The sequence below is a fragment of the Megalopta genalis genome, chromosome 10 (genome assembly GCF_051020955.1).
Source record: "Megalopta genalis isolate 19385.01 chromosome 10, iyMegGena1_principal, whole genome shotgun sequence".
NCBI classification, from domain to species: Eukaryota; Metazoa; Arthropoda; class Insecta; order Hymenoptera; family Halictidae; genus Megalopta; species Megalopta genalis.
In genome coordinates, this window is record NC_135022.1 from 12,469,813 (window position 1) to 12,488,860 (window position 19,048).

At 45.3% G+C, this 19,048-nt stretch overlaps 2 protein-coding genes across 4 annotated transcripts in view; one reads left to right on the forward strand and one right to left on the reverse strand.

Moving 5' to 3' along the window:
• pnt (ETS transcription factor pointed) overlaps positions 1-17,464 on the reverse strand; it is a 220,597-nt gene extending 203,133 nt beyond the window's left edge. Inside the window, exons 1-2 of one of the 3 annotated variants that reach the window (XM_076524727.1) lie at positions 17,286-17,464; positions 10,851-10,960 (exon numbers count right to left, since the gene is read on the reverse strand). In XM_076524727.1, coding sequence (XP_076380842.1) covers positions 10,851-10,955 — 105 coding nt within the window. In that variant the 5' untranslated portion in view covers positions 10,956-10,960; positions 17,286-17,464. Of the gene's footprint in view, positions 1-10,850; positions 10,961-16,372; positions 16,398-17,285 lie in introns of those variants that run through there. The other 2 variants (XM_076524729.1, XM_033469521.2) reach the window with 2 other exon arrangements.
• A 544-nt stretch (positions 17,465-18,008) lies between these two features.
• Positions 18,009-19,045, forward strand: LOC117220099 (ATP synthase, coupling factor 6). The gene is made up of 4 exons (XM_033469784.2): positions 18,009-18,161; positions 18,489-18,636; positions 18,726-18,856; positions 18,924-19,045. Exons 2-4 carry the CDS (start codon positions 18,494-18,496, stop codon positions 18,944-18,946), a joined length of 297 nt encoding a protein of 98 aa, XP_033325675.2. The 5' UTR covers positions 18,009-18,161; positions 18,489-18,493; the 3' UTR covers positions 18,947-19,045.
• The last annotated feature ends 3 nt before the right edge of the window (positions 19,046-19,048 follow it).

The following is a 19,048-nucleotide window of genomic DNA, read 5'->3' on the forward strand; positions in this document are numbered from 1 at the left end:
GCGGCCGGAGGGAGAGGGGAGGCCAGGCTGCTGGGTACAAAGACGCTGAAGAAAGCGGAGAACGGAGAGAAGAGAAACCGCAAACGCGATCGAGACGAAATCGAAGTCGAGCCTGTAGCTCCGTTTAAAAGTCTGCTAGGTGGTCCCTGCGTTTTGGAAACTGCTCGAGGGGGAGGAAGAGAAACGGTCACTCGGAGAAGACAAGACGTAACTGAAAGCGAAAAGACAGGGGAGAAGTCGAGGAGGACAGTCGCAGGATGCGTCGCGTCGCGTCGCGTCGCGTCGCGTCGCGTCGCTGCATCGTGTCGCTGCAGCGACAGGCTGCGACAGGCAACGACGACCGCTTGACCTTCGCGCGACGGACTCCAAGTTGAATGAAACGCTGCACAAGAGAGTGACGCAACAGTACGCAATGCAACGACAGCGCAGCGACGCGATGCAACGGTCTAACCTCGCCGTACCTACGCTCTCCTCTCCTCTTGGCCCCCACCCCCTCGATCATTCTCTCTCTCACACCGCCTCCCTCTCTCTCTCTCTCTCACTCTCTCTCGCTCCCTCTGTCTGATTTTCTTTCTCTCCTACACTCGCTCGCCGCCGTCCCTTTTACGCGCTGGGCTCTCCTACTCTTTCTCTCATCGCTCTTTCCCCTCTAATTCATTCCATTCCACGGTCGCCCCGCTGCCTAACCAGTCCACCCTTCCACCAACCTAACCCAGAGACACTCGTGAATCGGAGATAGACGACTCCGTGTCCGTCACTCTACGACCCCGCCGTGGAATCTGGAAGCCCCGTGAAATCGTCGCACGATCCCCAGGGCACAGAACATTTCGCTCATCGATTCCTCGATACCGTGATTTTCCAGCGATTTTCGAGGAGCTTCAACTAAACGCTCCGATATTTCGTCTCGGAACCAGAGAACTTCACCATGTTCAGAAACATAGGACAACTCATCGATATACAATCACGCTCGGCCCGATCGTGTTCTCTTTAAGGTTAATTCGCAACGTTATTATAGTCTGTATAAATTGAACGCAGTAATTCAAGGAACCTCGGTCAACTTACTATTTTTTATTCGACCTTGTACCCCTACTCCAAGCCTCTGGATCTTTTGATTTACAAATTTTTCTCACAAATTTAACAGATCAGTAAATAAAATCAACATCTCGATTACATGTTCGTCACTATTTGCGACACCTCGTCGTCGTTTCTCGCCGGCTTGCTCACGATGAGTCATCCGGATGATAAATACATTTGCAGTATCTTCTTGGAAACGAGAATTATTTGCGAGTCGATCTAATGTATTCGGCGCGCGGTCGAGTCTTTTTCAGTATGCCGTCTATTAATAACGTCTAACGTTCGTAGAAAATCGATTACGAAGAAGCGTTCGAGAGGATGACGACTCGAAAGACCGCGGATCCAACCGATAAGCGGTCCGATCAGCTGATAAGCGCGAGCGGCGCTGAATGAAACGTTCGTTTCTGGTTTACGTATCGATCGTCTGCTACCTGCGGGCGAGATTATTCATCTGCAATTACCGAACGATCGTCCACTCGGAATGTGGAAAGTGGAGTGAGCGAAGAGAGCAAAGTGAGAGCAGAGAGAAAGAGAGAGAGAGAGAGAGAGAGAGAGAGAGAGAGAGGCAATCGAGAAAGGCGAAAATAAAGGCGATTCCTCTCGAACGGCTCGAAGAAGGCACAGGGCCGATTAAATCTCGTGGCGAACAACGGCCCCTCTGTGTTCCACGATAATTATTTTCCCCTCCGTGGTTGCTACACAGCGTACTGCATGCAACACGTGTATGCAGATAACCGGGCCGGGTCGCGATGCTTGTCACGCGTTCGCTCGCCGTCTTTCTCCTCGCGCATCTAATCTGTTTACCTATCTCTTCCTCTTTCATCATCGGCATTCGAACGATACAACACGGCCGTGTGGCGGTTCTTCGTTCCTCGGCGCAGCGTTCGGCTACGTGATCGAACGTCCGAGTTCGCCGGCGACCGAACGTGGACGCCGGCCAATCGACGGACAAAAACTACAATCGAACGCTGAGGAATACTCGACACGCGTTTTCCCCATCCGCCCACTGCCCGGGGGATGAAAAAATCGCCCACAGCGAAAAATGCAAAAACCTTTGTCCCACACCGCGCCGCGGAATTCTTTTCGGTTCCTACGCGCTCGTTTCCGAAAAAGAACTCTGTGAGTGGAACGGCGGATGTAACATTTCTTTATTTGTTTATGGAACGGATTGAACCCTTTGCTGGAACGAAATACAGAGGGATTTTATACGGGGACGTCGCATGAAGCTAGCAGTCGCTAATATTACTGCTCTCAAGGGAAGAGGATAATGACTGGACTGCGCGTTTTATGCAATTATGACAGAAATTATCAAAATTATTAAGAGAAGAAATAAATGTTTCTGCAGCTTCTGTGTCTTGCGATTGATGTGGACAATTTTAATTTTGCATAAAAATCCGCGGGCTGGTAATGACGAGACAGAATGTTTTTAATTGAGTTGAACGTTATTTGGATTGTTTCGAATAAATATTGATCTAAAATAGTTATCCGAATGAATTCTTGTTCAAATAATTCATAATTTAATATATTATATATTCACTTATATTATATTAATATTTATAATATTTAATATCATATATTCATAAATTATTCTATATATTTATTGGAATGATTCTTTTTTCGAATGATTCTTTAATTGAATAATTCGAACAAATAATATGGAAGAAATTAATCGATAAACTATGAAAAAAATACTTTGTTCTATCATTTTTATTGAAATCAATTATTTTTCCGCATGAATCAAATCTTATTCCAATGAATTTATATTCCAATAAATTTTTACCTAGCTAACTTTTGATACGATTTATTCGACAATGTCGTATATAATTTTATTCGTTAGTCTTCATCCTTTTACCGTCATCGGATTAAAAATCTGCCCAACTCTGGTGTTTGATTCGTGATTCGGTTCGTGGTATAGTTTCGCGATTTCAGATCCACGATAAAAAAAGGGGGAGGGGGAGGGAAGGCCGGCCGTGCAAGAACAGCGAACTCGTTTGTCGGCGATCGATTACGGTGCATCGTGCACGCAACTCGCGCCTATATAAATTAATCGTCGTACGAATTGCCGGTGATGCAACCAGTAATGATTTCTGAGAAACTGCGCTCGCCGGTTTCGTTTCTCGCTCACCTTCTTCCCCGGCAGAGCCGGCTCTCGAAATAGCCCGGTGTGTTCTTTTGTCCTTACGCTCGCACTTCGGAAACGAATATCGAAGTACATACATATGTATGTACGTATGCATCTGCCCGCAAGAGACTGCGTTTCGTTAAACTCTATGGGAACCTGGGAACCGAGCGAAAACTCGCGGCGATCATCGGAACACGCAATCTTCAGCTAACGCGAACTCGCGAACGCACGCACCGTCGCGTCACGGAAAAGATCGATTGCAGTTCAATTTTATCGCAACGCGACAGAGCATTTTGTGCGCGATCGTAGTACCGATCGTCGAATGTGATCCAGGTAGTAAATACGTATCGAGCTGAAGAAGCAGCTGGAGGAGTCGCAATGAAAAATAAAAATCTGTATCGTTTGCAATGAATCTGAAGTAAAGAGTAAAGTAAGTTGAGTCCATTAGACCCAATAAACAGAGTGGGGTAGTTTAGCCAACAAATATACAGGGCCGCGTTTATTTATTTATTTTATATATATATACGGGTAAAAGCTAATTTCTACACTAAAAGAAAAACTAATATTAATACAGACAGTGAATCAGCGAGACAGCAGTTAGGTAAACAATTCATGTAAATTCGTTTTGAATCTTGTAATATTAGCTGGAAATATATCTATTTTGTCGATGTTGTCATTAATAAGTTGAAATATCCTGTAAAGAATTTAAAGCGAACTTTATTAAATTCTTAACGAGAGACCACCTATAGATCCCATTTCTGTATGTATTCTTCTTCTGTTCTTTCTTTTTATCTCTTATCTAATCTTTTGCCATTGTTCATTCAATAACTTCTGTATATCTAGGGCTATAAATAAATAAATACGTCGGTACTTCTTTCGATAATCGTAATAAGTTGATTTTTGTATTGAATTTCTTTAAACAGTTATCGTAGTCCGTATAAATTCAATGTAAGTGTAAAAATAAATAATTAACTGTAAATAATTTCAAGAATTGCGATTATCGTATTATTTTTTATTTAACTTTGTATCTGTCCATTGTAAACTTCGGTATTCTTTGATTTTATAACTAATGACTAATTAGTTGTAGAAATTTAATAAATGAATAAATCACTTCACACGCGAATTCGTGCAATCGTGAACCGCTTCTCGATGAAGGAAAGCACCTCCGATGAATCGAATTCCCTTTTCGAAGATTTCACGGTTAGCAGGGAGCGCAGGTTCTCGATAGGTTCCAGATAAGACGGACCCGCTCGGTATTTCACCGTAGCCAGGAATAACTTAGCCGATGCGCGAGCGGGGCGAGCTCGAAGCGCGATGCAACGGACGATTAATGCCAAAAACGCGAGAGAGCGAAAGCGTCGAGGCTCCCATTTATTATTCGTCGAGTCGAGCCATCGACGACCCGATTCGTATAAGAACCGGCATTATGCTCGTTCGGCGCGGACCTCGGCTCTACGGCCGAGCCGCTCTTCTCTGAATGAATGAGTAACAGGCTCGCGGCGGAGAGAGAAGGGGAGGAGGAGAGAATCGTCAAAAGAGACGAGAGAACAGAGAGAGCCGGAGAGACGACCAAGATGCGAGCAACCGAGAGAGAACATCCTCGAAAACGCCCTTGAAAGGAAGAAACGAAAAGAAGCTATTAGAGAGAGAGCACGTTTTCTCATGGCCGGCACAATTCGTTGCTATTTTTACCCCCGTTCCTGTTCGTGGACCCCCTCCGATTATGCTCCGAGCCAGAAGGAGCGCCTTATCTCTCCTCGATTTCGTTCCCCGTAGCCGGCAATCTTGGCTTGACGTTTCCTCGAATCGACGCAAAATTATTCGGAAGCCCTGTATCTCTCGGACGTCGAATCGTCGGCGGCTAAGTTTCACAAGGTTTCGTATTTTATTACAGAAAGAGGCGGCGGTCAAAAGAAGAAAGCATCGCACGAAGAACGCGTGAAATTTATTGACACTCGGACGACGGGACTCTAGTTATTTTTGTTAACCCTTTCATGGGCACAGTATGAATTTTCAAGAATATTTCAACTCGATAAGAATGTTAAACGGTGCGAATATTTGAGCCTGATCGTCCGTACGCGCAGTAAAAGTGAGTGGGGAGCGTAATTCCCAGTGGCTATGAAAGGGTTAAGGTGATTAGGAGTACATATTTCCTAGTTTTGCACCTCAGACAATTAATTTTGATTTTTCACATGTTTCATTAAGGTTTGTAAAAAAATTTACCGCGTCTAGAAGAAGATCTGAAAAAAATTATACCAACAAAAATAGATAAACAACGTGATATTTTTGTCAAGAAGGTTCGCCTTTCGAGCGTTGAGCAAGAGAATTGCAGTGAAACACACGCTTCGACAGAACGCGCACGTAGCTCAAATGCAGCTCAATGGAATGAAAACGTAGCCGACCTACAAATTAACACCTACGATTACCAGACTGCGAGCCTTCGCCACGGTCTCTTTAATAATTAACTGTGCCGCATCAAATATTCCTCCATACCGAAATACGGAGAATCCTCGATTTCAGAACCGCGCGAATTACGAATTACGAATTGAGGAGACAGTAACACGATCGGCAGGAAGCGAATGATCGAGAATTCAAATAGGCGTCCGTCTCGCGGTTGACGCGGCGGTATCGATCGAAGATGATCGATTTTCCGATAACCAACGGAGCATGCGGGTTCCGCTCAAACGCTTAGAACCATGAATGAACGTAAAGCCGATGTTTTCTTAGACCGAATGTCGCCTGGTCGATGCACGTGCGCATGTACGAAGAAATGACTCGTCGATAAGATAAAATCGTCGACGATGGGGAGGACGAAGAGAAGGAGGATGAGGAGGAGAAGGAGAAGGAGAAGGAGAAGGTGGAGGAGAACGTTGCAATTCTCGCGATCGTCGGAACATGCTCGACGAGCCGATTGATCGGCGTGTTTATCGGGCGCGCAGTGTGTGTCTCGCGCTCGCAACATTGTCGACGAAAAACCATGAGACAACTTATACAGTGCATCGGGAAACCGAGCGTCCTTTTCATGAATAAACCGGCCCGGCGACGTTATCCGTTTCCGATGAGACACGAATATTTCACCGTTCAGACGAGTCCTTTAATATTCGCGGACGTCTGCGTCCGCCGATGAATTCTACAAACGATCCTCGGCGTTCCTCCCTTCATTGTCTTGTTCCAGGATCGTCGAAGATCCACGAAAGAAACCGACGAACTCACCTGACGACACGGCCGGGACGAACCGATCGATGGCAGAAAAGCGGCTATGAATACGCAATGGCCGCCATTCATCGCTTCCCGACTATTTATACGCGGATCATTTTTATCCGCGAATGAATGACAGAAGACACGCGCGATTAAAAATTCTTCCGCCAGATCGGCCGGCGTTATAAATACCCGGTTTCATCGGACACACGGCGAAAACGCAAAGGTTATCACCGCGGGTCCGGTTTATTTCCAGCCACTTGAACCGTGTCCCTTCGGGATCAACGGATCGATCGATCCGCCGGCAAAAATACGAACGCAGAACCGACCGCCTCTTCCGTGGAACTTCTCGATCCACGATTTCGCAACGTTTTCGACGGTAACGTGTTTTCAAGTTGAAAACACTCGCATTATTCACTTCAAAAAAAATTTGGTAACATTAAAGTTATTTAACTCTATTATAACTTTTATTAACTCTATTATAGTGCATAACTCTATCCAGCAGAGAAATGTCATCGACGAAGTCATCTTTGACGAAGCGATACGATGTGAAATTTATTAGTGTCATTGTCATAACTATGATCTTTCACGTAGGAGATTTCAAACGGAAACGATCGAATCGAGTCCCGGCGAAATAGCTCGAGAAAATTCTGTATGAATTGGGAAGACAGCAATTTTCTGAAGCACTTTCTTAAGTAAAGCAAAATGTTCTAATTTATTGGATGAACAACGTCAAAACGTCAACGTCAACGTAAATGGGAGCAATTTTGCTGAAGTTTCTGAAACGCGAATTAGCAACATTGGACAGCGTCGACGAAGAAAATGAAGACAACGGTCCCGATTGCCGAAATAACGGTCAAGAATGCATCTCCGGCGTGAAGCAAATGGATCTGGATGTGCCGGGCGAAGGAGGGATCGCTTTTCGGCGAGTTCTGCGGAGGACTTCCGGTGGAGGAGCGCGCGGCCAAGTGGCCAGTTCCTGCGCGCGGCAAACAACAGCTGTCCTGCTTTCCTCTTATTAATATTCATGGACAGATGGCCAGGAGATTTTACGGTAAAATCCGGTCAAAATCGATGTGATTCCGTAAAATTTAATGACCAGGCTGAACACGTTCGCGTGAACATTCGCGGTGGAAGTATGTGCATCGCGTGCACGTGGAAGTTTACGAGCCGAGACACGGCGAGAGACGCTTCCGCGACCGCTTTGCAAATCGATCGCGCGAACACTCTCGAAGACGGGCCCCGATATAAATCCGGCGATCGGATCGGCGACGAAGCGAGCACGGTCACGGGAAAACGAGCGTGATCGGTATGCCACGGGAACCCAGGAAAGGAAACGGATGCACCACGCCCGAATCGTTTAATCCTGAATCGATGCCGACCAGCGCCGCCATTTCAATCCCTAATTGCTTCGAACTGGCCCCCCTTCTCTGCCATCAATCAGCTTCGAAATTGCTTCTATTACTTCCTCCTTCCTACCAGCAGAGCGCGGCGTTTCTACAAGCAGGTAACGTCGCCCTTAATATTTCAATTCTCGTCCAGTAAAATTCAATCTTCCACGATTTCTATTCCCAATTACACGAAACGGATCTTCCCTGCGAGCCTCGCGGGTTCGTCTTCAAGAGCCGCGCGGGTTCATTCAATTACCCGTAACGCAATCTCTGGCATCCTGCTTCCGCGGTTTCGCGGAGCCTGAACGTAAACGTCTAAGCACGCACGGCAGACGTCCGTTCCGAAAAATTCAATTTCCCCGAGCAACGTTCGAGGTCCTCCTCCGGTTCAATTAACGCACGCGCATCGGCGATCGCCTGGCAGATTATATAACGACGTTATTCCCCGTCAGCCCTCTCCGGTTAATGAAAAGAAACGACGAGGCAGGCGAGAAAGAGAGGCCGAACAGGGAAGAGTGGGAAGAGAGACACGGTGGTCGGTAGAGTGCGTCGTGTGACGTAGGTGAGGCAACGGTGCATCCGACTAGAACGAGCGACGCATGCAGAAGCTCCGAGAGGCCCCGCTCCACGCGAGAAGGGATGCTATTTCTGGCGACTTAGATTTCTCCTTTCTCTCCTCCCCCGAGCCGTTCGGACGGCTGCCGTGCACACGCGTGCTCTTTTCTTCCCGCTTCAGCTCCTCCCTGCGCTTCTACTTCTGCTTCTGCTTCTGCTACCGCCGCTGCAGCAGCCTCCGCTGCATCCCGTTCCTCTTTAACGAGCCACGACTTTCCGTTTCTTCTCGATCTCCCTTTCGCTTTCAAACAATATCGCGTTATACCTTCCCTTTTGTTGCATTCGCTGCCGGATGGTTTTACAATGCTTCTGGGCCCTGATCCTGCACGGACCAGACACTGAACAGAACGAATCGATTCGCTGAAGAGTCATTGATTGATAACTGATACGTACATGTATACAGTGGAGTCTCGGTTATCAGAGTTCACGTGGACCGAGACCAGCTCGACGTATCGATGAATATTCAGAAATCGTGAGAAACGTTTCGATGATGTAACATATGTAACATATGTATTCGAGTTTAATTACATAATTGTGTGATCGAGTGAACGTTTGTTGAACTTTCGAACAAAATAACGTAACAAATCTTCGTTTAGTTGCATATGTTCTTTTCGTCGCTGTTTCGTTTCGTCTTCGGAACCTATTCGAATCATCGAAACCCCGAATACGATGATTTCACGCAAAACGGGATAAATTTAAAAGCATGAAGAGGAGTCATCGATTCTACTTTTATCGTATTACCCCGGGTTCGTTGTGGCATATTCGCAGCACTATGATTTACTGAGAAGAACTGTGCGCTGCAGCATTCGTTGTAGGATAGCCAGCTGTACGAGGAAGGAGAGTAAGATGGCGAAGCTAGAGTCCAGAAACGGTTCGGCGAGTCTGAAAATCCACGAGCAGGAAAGATATCCTTGTCCGATCATAGAGTTGCGTGTCGACCCACCAGTCGACGTTATCGCGGCTGGTCGTTTCTATCCGTTATCTATTACGATTAGAGGAGCGTCTCGCCGTTCCGCGGAGCAAAAGAGTCACGAAGCAGGAGGAAGGGGCCGCATAAAGAGAACGAAGACGGAGGGGAGATGGAGAGAGAGAAAGAGAGCGGCGAACAAAGAGGAACGGATGGACCGAGCGAGGGAGTGAAACCAAAAGGAACAAGAGTACCCGGGGGGCGTGCGAGAAAGAAGGGTGAGAACTAGAGAGAGGAAGAGAGAGAGAGAGAGAGAGGAGCGTTAGACAAGTTAGGTGACCACGCGAGGTCAGAGGGGACTCGAGGGGACGGTGAATGAGCCGCTTGCTCTACGTTCATTCATGAGGCGAAGTCGGAGAGCACCGAGTAGAACGAATTGTTACTGGCACTCGTACAATCCGAGCGCTGCCAACAGCAACGCCGGCTGCCAACGTCAACTATCACCGCGAAAATAGAGAAGGATTGGCCTATTTCGAACGGACCGGACCGGACCGGCTTCCCCCGCTAACAGATCGCCGGTCAGGGTTAATTAACGATTTCTAAAACGAAACGATATACCGAGTGACCCTGATTCGATCGTCTTCCGACAATTCGAAATAGAAACGAATCGAGAGTGCGCCGACGATCCTCGGCTGCGTTTTAGACTATTTTTTTTAAAGAGAGGCGTCGATGCGCCCGCAACAATCGGACGCCGCAGCTAGTGCGGTCCAAATATCAGAAAGTAACGAGCCCCGAATATCCAATTATAAATAGTCCCTCTCACTGTTTACCAGTCGGTCTGTACTTTCGAACGGGCAACGCCAAGCGGACACTTTTAGTCGATCATTGTTGTTTCGCGCCTCGTGATCCAAGAATTACAACGAAACCGTTTAATCGGTCAAACAAATGAACTGGCGAAGCTTGGCGCTTTGGTGCGACCAATTGCTGTGCCTTTGATTTGTTTTCGGACATAATTAACTTCATATTTATCGAATAAGGCATATTCGATTTTTTTATTCAGAAGTAAACGAAATAAATGTACACACAAATTGTTATTCAAAAGTAAACAAAATAAAAGAATAAACAAATACAACATGTCTTACTCGATGAATATAAAGGTGATTATTCTCGAAAACAGACCAAACACACAGCAATTGATCACCCAACAGTAACCGGCTCCACCGCCCTAGTCGATTGAATATGTTTCAGTCGCCCGTCGATTGTTCGCTAAAATCGTATCGCATGACAAATACGAAGCATATACACATTACGACGCGTCGAGAGCTGGCAGAAGGAAGTCCGGTGAACATGGCCGCGGTGCCGGGCGCTTTTCGCCGAGAAAACTGCTATTTCGAAATTGGTCGGCCCGCTTTAAAATTAGACACCGTGTAAATTACGTTTCACCTGTGGGATCTCGCTTAAATTTAAACTCGGACGTTCTCGAGCGGCTCTTTCTTCCGCTTGCTCTCAACCGAAAACGATTAAAGGGTGTCTATTCACTGACCTTGATGGATCTGTGATCGATCGGGTAGCCCTTCCTGGTGCCGGGACTCTCCTCGTAGAAGTCCTGTTCCTCGTCCCCGTAGTCGTACAGGGATTCCATATCCATTTCGGCTGGAAAGGAAGCGAAGTCGGTCAGTCGAGAAATCAAAAGTTGCTCGACAGAGAAATTGCTCCCTCTTCCGCATTACGGTGTACAATTTCACCTCTATTTTTCGAGAACGATTGCCATCCATCTTTCTTAACCCTTGGTCGTTCAGAAATTCCTAAATTCTACGCGAAAAAGACAATTTATATTTATCGTATGTCTGCAATAATTCTAATTCATTCATTTATTCGCGGGAAAAGAACCCACTGGTACAAAAAGAAGGTAATAAGAACGGAAAGATCGTTTTTCTTAGTACTAAACTTAGTACTAAATCTAACAATATGTGACACTTATCTATGATCGAGGGACAATTTATTTAACAAACACCATTCCTGAAGCACCATTCAAAATGATTTTGAATCAGTTCGATGCTTTGCTAATTAGAGATACAGTGATAAATCTTAAGATCATCGATGATCGGTGTTATTAGAATGTGATTTGTAATGGCGAGATACAGACAACGGTAAAGCCAGCCAAAAATGTGTGCCGTGATATGGGAAAAAGGGAGCACGCGGTTTAAAGTTTGCTTCTTCTACGAGAAAAGTTTGCAACTCGGAAGCCGTGAACGAGGGCCAACGAAATCTCGATTTGGCAGTGGACGCGTCAGCGATTGAATCCCCTGCCAATTAGTCTCCCCCGTGTTGGTACCCGCCCCGCTCCTAAATGAATTCCCTTATGTATCTCTGAGAGGCGTTTATTGCGCGGCGTTCGCGGTTCAGACAATCCGTTCGGAACGCGGGCGTGTAAATTTCATATTTAGGCGGGTGGCCGCACGTGAAAAGCATAACTTTCCGTGCGGACGGTTAACTGGGGTCGCTTTAAAAACAGACGTTCAACGAACCGCGGGTTCTGAGCAGGTCTGGAGATGCTAAATCACCGGGCGTTCCCTTTTTATTTGCAACCTGTACAGTAAATCCTCCGGCACATGACGCCGAACGACCCACCCCCTGTTTTTCGAAACGCGCGAGGCGTCGCGCCCCTAGATTTCTCGAAATGGTCTCTACCGGCTATAATCTTGCGCCAACATTCTTGCAGAATAGGAACAAAATTAGATCCGACGGAGATAGACGAAACACGAGGGAAAGAAAATTCTGTCCGCAGTCTGTCTGCGGCAAATATTATATTGTATTCGAACAAGCGCGAGAACGCGCATGCGCGATTTCGCGAAGGTTCGAGTGTAAGGGGATGCGAACCGCAGGCACCATAGCGTACGTAGGAGGTTTTCGAACCCTGGTTTCTACCAAGATCAGGTTACTCCGGCTGGAGAAGCCCGAACGACAGATGGTAGGTGGAAAAGTGCTCGAGCACACCGGTGCCATCGACTCTCACGGCTCTTTAGGCGCGGGCAAAATCTGCTCGCCTGTACAAAGCGTTTCGAAATTCTGGTTTTTAACCCTGCCGGTGTCGGTCGGCGCAAGGTGTTTCTCCTATGAGAAACTGATACACATCCCTTTTCTATCGGCGGGGCTCAATGGGTTCTCGAACCAGATGCACCAGCCGCTCCATCGAGAAATAATGGGCCGGGATTCTCCGATTCGGAAACGGCGCGGGAAACGCGCGAATAAACTTCCGAGTTCCCAGGAAACCTGTATCGATAAGCACCGGAGGTTTCCGATCGCGAACACGATCGAAAACACTCGCTGAACTCGGCCAGAGATCGCGGGTTCCGCTCCCCCGTGGCTTCGGCGTTGTTTTTGGCCGGAGCATTACTAATAAGCGAAGCGATCGTGCCGATAACAATTCTTATCGTCGAGCAGACTGCTATCGATCCATTACAACAAAGAAGTTGCGACCGATTCGCTTATCTGCCGGGATTTCTAGAGCGTTCCACGATGTTCCGGCGAAACAGCGATCGTATTCCGCGAGCAAGGAACACCGGCGTGTGTCCATCGCATTCGAGCTTTCCCGTGATTAAACGAAAAAAGCCATCGGTTTATGGAGTACGAAAGCGTTCTGTCGGCCGATTTCGATATCGCGACACTCATCTTCGTGGTCGCAACGTCACGCTTTATCGATCGTCGCAATCCCCGCAACGATAAACGAATTTATTGCGCGACACGCGCGGGAAGAACCCGCAACGGCGATTTCGAAGTCGACTGACGCATATTACGAATATCGCGGGGCAATCGGCAAGATAAAACGTTTCGCTCGTCGACGTCTGTAACGAATACCCGAACGCTTGTTAAATCCCGCAATAAACACATGTTCGTTCCAGGTAATTCGTACTAATATACATATTATAAAAGCTTTCCACACAACAAGCATCGCGAGTGCCGAGATAAGAAAACTTAATGTTACCGGCGTGGAACGCAACGATAATCGACTTCTCACTGGCCAACCCTTCCGAGACGGCAGCTTCTTGGAAACTTATTATTAGATCGCAGATCCTTATGCAGGGATTGCAGATCCTTATTCAAGTGTCCTACCGCTTGGAATCGTTTTAGCGTGTTAAAAATAATGCAACACCGCCGTCCTCGAATTTATCCGATGTCCTTACCGTTTTCATTATCGCCGTAAACGCATGATATCTGCACTTTTTACCGCTAATTGCTGTACGAATTGTAAATGCGAAATTGTTTCGCGATCTGGAGAACGCGACCAGTGCGTGTTTCTTTTGAAAAACGAGTAGATCGTATTTTTTATCAAGACATTGCACAATTTCTGTTACAAAGCACCAAAAAGTTACCAATAATCCCGAAAGGGTTAAACGGTTAGGGGATGGATAAAGTCAGCGGTTAAGGTGCTGTTTTCGGAAAGTGGGGAGGGGGAGGATTTTCACGCGTGTTTCCGCTCTATCTTGGAATCTGTAGTCGGTCGGAAGGCGGGACACGATCGGCGTTTAAAGTGTCCGGCCGGCTTCCGCGCAAACACAACACAACAACACAAGCATGCGATTTCCACTCGGATGCGTCTACCTGGCGTTCCGGAGCAACGAAAGCGAAAGAAAAGATCGCTCGATACGGTGGGTAAAGTCGGTAACGCTCCTGGTTTTGTTTCACTCGGCGAGCTTTCCCGGCCGGAATACCGAGGACACGCAGAGCAAACTAGACGCACAACATTAGAGACGAGTTTGTGGTCTCGAAAAGGCTTAACATTTTCCGACCATAAATTCGAGGACCGAGACAGCCGGTACCGAGCAGGAGACGCGCAAGAAAGCACAGATGTCTCGTGTATGCACTCGGTGCATCGAGAATAAAACCACGGCTTCGACCTCGCTGCTATCGAGTAATATAGATGATTTTATTGTGCCTCGCGTAAAGACGAACCAACGAGCATAACAGTAAGTAGGTATACAATTTTTCAAAACAGATATAGCAACTAACGCTGTTCTATTATTATTGTTACTATCGTGTGGAACCTTTCACGAGAACCCGGCGGTTCACTATGTGAATAATCTTGAGGAGCACCCCTGAGCTTCTACACAAACTTCTCTGTAAAAATATCGTCATTTTTATCTCGAAGAAAAAAGTTTGAGAACCACTGACCAATCCTATAATTACCTCGGCGAGATATGCGGAACGCGAAAGAAAAAAAACATAGGATACATCTACCAACCTTCTGTTGTTATTATTATTATCATCATCATCATCGATTATTCTTATTATTTCTAACCGTTTGTAACTTACGTGCATGATAAATTTTTACGGTCAGTCGAAACTGACCCGGCATCCGGAGTCTGCAACGCTACCGTATTTTTTAACCCATAATTAACCCCGACGAGATCGTTTCGGCGAAATATATCGGCAGAGAATGTAAAATCGAGCTGACAGAGAATTTATACATATAGCGTGGCTCGGGAGAAGTGTCCTGTTCCGACGGAAGGATGGATCTCGGGTTGGTTTTTCTGGGATACCGTGTAGAGAGGCGGGTCTGTCCTTCGAGGAGTTCAAGTGTCTATTGTTTCAACTCTGCCGGGAGGAGCGATATAATATCTCTGAAGTTTCTGCCGTTGGGTTTCCATATGCGGGCAGACGTTCCTGCAGGTCATAGGACGCCTGAACCCGTATGCGAGGCCCGGGCACCCACGACGAACCCATACGGGGAAAAATCTCGATGTGCCCTTGACTCTCGAACTCATTTAAACCGACTACCTCCTTTTTTCTAAACGGTAATTTCGTTCGCTTCTTCAGAAAACACCCACTGAACGCGGAGTGTTTGAATCGTTTCCATACAAATAAATATATCCGGTGGTTACCGGACCATTGTACGCTTTGCAAACATGTTCGAACAATCGATCTAAACGACTAGTCCACTATTTCGACCTGTTTCCGAGAAAACGTTCAATTCTTCTTCCAAAGCGATCAACGGTTTTCTCTCCCGTCTTTCTCTCGCGCGTTCCTTCTCCTATTCGTTTCTGTTTCTCTCATTCGCACGCTTCGTCCCGATTCGAGACGGTTCACGGGCATCTTTGTCATAGCGGTATGTCTTCTGGTCTTTGATATTTGTCGCGTCTATGGCAGAGAAGAAACAGCCGAGAAGACAAACGAGGGAAGCATGGTAGGTCGCGACGTTGCCATGCCGTGCTCCTCGAGATCCGAGAAAGTGTACAAAAACCATTCGACCCACCAACACCGAGGGCATCGCGTTCCTTTTTTAAATTGCCAGGCTAGCCATCCCATCCCCCTCGTGTACACGCTTAACTTACACACTGTCCGACGCACTTTGTCCCTCTCGCTTCAACGCATCGCGCACCCGCGCCTCCCTCTCTCGCCCCCATCCCCCCTCCCCTTTTTCTCTTTCGTCTTCGTACGCGTTTCAAATGCCGCTCGACGGAAATATTACCTACAAGCGTTACCGGCGAAATATGTTACGCAGGCGTCGTATAAAAACCGAATCCAGACCCGACAGAAACTGTTTATCCGAGAGCGTGAAATATATTCGAATAAATTTGAAAACGCAGCCTCGTCCCGCCGCCATTTTGACCGCGCGTTTTTTTATCGAGATTGTTCATTTTTATTGCCTCGAATCAGCGGTCGTTTATGATCTTGCGTTAGACCACAGTGGCCATGCCTGCCTTTCTTGGTCTACAATCGCCTTCTCGAAGCTCTTTTGCGGGTTACAGTTTGCGAGTTTTCAATACCAAAGAATTGAAAATTGAAATTTCGTCGGAAATTTTCTCAGCAGACAAACTGAAGAACTACGCGCAAATTTTGATATAGTTCGCGTGGAACCGGTTACCACTGCCGTTACTACTATTCGCAACACGAGCACGCGGAAGATCGTCATGGAAACTAATTATCTAACGATTACATAGCACGTTCCTTCATTAATCACACGACGGATTCTCGTACAATGTATCGCATTGTTCTCGATTATTATTGAAAAAAGATTCAACCCCTCATTTCTCTACGTAACACAAAGAAAAGTCAGTCACTTACTTGAAAGGAAGCGGTGGTTAAAAAAATTCTGCGGAACACGTCTACGTCGGAACGATAAGTCGAAATTGTACGTGACGCAAGATGAGATATGATTATCGCAAACGACACGATATATTTACGATCGATACGCGATCGATACCTGCGAAGAGGCGACTAATCTTCGAAATGTTTTTATACAAATCGTAGCCTCCACTTCGTTGCGAACAAGCCTTGTTCAAAGTACAATATCCATATAAACACCAATCCTCGAATAGACTGAAATCACACCCTCTAGAAGTTGTGTAATGCATTTTCTCGAAGAGGTATATGTGTTTAACATCACACAACTGGAGGTATAAATCACAGTTGTCATGACGCAAGATAAACTTCAGAATACTTATAGAGGACGTCACGATTGTTTGTGGACACTGTATACTCTATGACGTTGCAGTGTATAAAAAATAGTGTGCGTTATTTGCTCAGCTTTAGAAGAGAATGCACGTAAAATCGAATTAACGCGAGCAACTGTGACACAGAGTAAAAATACAATGTCTTCGATGTTACAGCCGATAGAAAGGTATTATCGAAAATCTGTCAAACGAAGTGCGCGACAGATATGTCTTCTGCGTGCACGAATTCGAGATCATAGTATTTGCTTGTCAGCGTTTCCGATTGTCCGTGGGATGCAAAGTAGCTAGTGAACGCTCCGTCAAAACAAATATAGGCCTGTCCGTACGTAGGCGTACGCTTTTCTCGACGATACGCTCTACTCTACTCAGTCGAAACAAACTGCAACGAGTTTTCGTTTCATTTTTACGACGTCCGCACGCCGGCAAATTGTTAATCAAACCGTTCGGTTTGTTCAAAAGTTTCGAAGATTCGCGTTCGCGCGCTACGTGTACACGCAGAGCGCGCAGGTTAACTGCTCGCTTACCTGTTTTCCGACGTAAAATCCAATGAGGAATGCAACAGTGTCAAGCGGCCGAATAATGCACAGGAAAAACACAAAAAGTGAACCGAACACAAAACAAGAATCACGTGTACAACTGTGAGGGACACGCACATCGGCACCACTAACGCGGTGTACCCGTACACAATACAGATTACAAATGTATTATGGCTGCAGTCCAAGCGTTCATGAATGAAACCAAGAGCGGGATCCACCTCCCCACCCCCCGCGAAAACGCGTCATCGACCAATCGGTGGTCAGCTTTGCATATCGCGTATCGTGATTGGACGGCGTGCGCCGATTCTACCATTGGAGCGGCGTTTCAGTCAGTGTTCACAAATAGATAGATGGAGCATTCGTACTAGTATCGCGAAACACGTTAGTATCATTGAATGAAACACAGAATATCCCCGTCTATGGACCACTGGATGGAGGAAGATGAAAATACTGCTCTTAAAGAAATCGAAACGTTGAAAACGACTGTATTTGAAAGGTGCTATATACTAGAAACATACATTTAATAAGTGCACACAATTACATGGATCGAGAATTGTTTAAAAGCTATTATAAATACTTGAAACTCATAGGAAGGAACCGTATATTTCTTTTATCAATTTTAGTATTGTAATCAATATGACTCAATGTTGTTTTTAATTAATATCGGAATAAAGTTTACCAAACAACGTGAATTTAATAACGTAATTTATAATTTAAAATTTGACCAATCAGACAGAAGCATAGAGATGACCTTTTTTTTACAACCGTACACATGAGTGAGGTGAAGAGCCACTCTATAACTTATTACGTATTCCAAGGTGATCATCATCGGCGAGTAGCACTGAACTGTTCATTATATAAAAAGTGAGAATAATGTATTACTTCAAATAATTTTAATAGTAATTAATAATTAATGATTTTAACAGTGATTTTAATAGTATAATTTTATAAATCTTTTACAGTATTTTTATTGAAACGTACATAACCTATTTATTGATCTCACAGTAATTTATTACGTAAGATATAAATTGGATAATTTTTTATTACATATTATTTATTTGAATACATAATTTCTTTGTTACACGAATGACTCTTTGGTTTATAAATTAATTAGTACTAGCATTATTCGTGACATTTGTCACCTGTCATACGATTTGAGATTTTCTACAGATTTATACATTGCTTTTTAAGGTACAATGCTTACCAAACGCTTGACCACTGGTGTACCAAAGATTTTCAAACGCAACATTGGTATTGTTGCACCTGCATGGAAGCAAGCAAGTGATCCAATCCAACAACTGTTTCTTGACAAAGTTCGTGAATATAAACAAAAGAGCGCGTAAGTAGATATTCTTCCTTGCGAAATTAACTGTACTACCAATAAACTATTGATAAAATATTCTTATCATGTTAAATCAATGTATGCAGTGGTGGAAAATTAGTTGATCCCACACCCGAAACCGAAAAGGAAGCCAAAACTGAACTTGAGAGGCTTGCTAAACAGTTTGGTTCTATGGACAGACGTGCCATGGCAGAATTTCCCAAAATGTCTTTCAAAGGTAAGCAATCTTTAAGCAACTAAAAACTTACTCTATCTGAAATTGGCAAATTTTAACTCATTTTCAGAACCAAAAATAGATGTACCTTAAATAGAACTGAATGAAATACACATGATTAGAACAGATGTATTGAAATTGTTACATATAATATTAAGCAATCAATTGTAAAAATATACATGTGAAATTGTATAT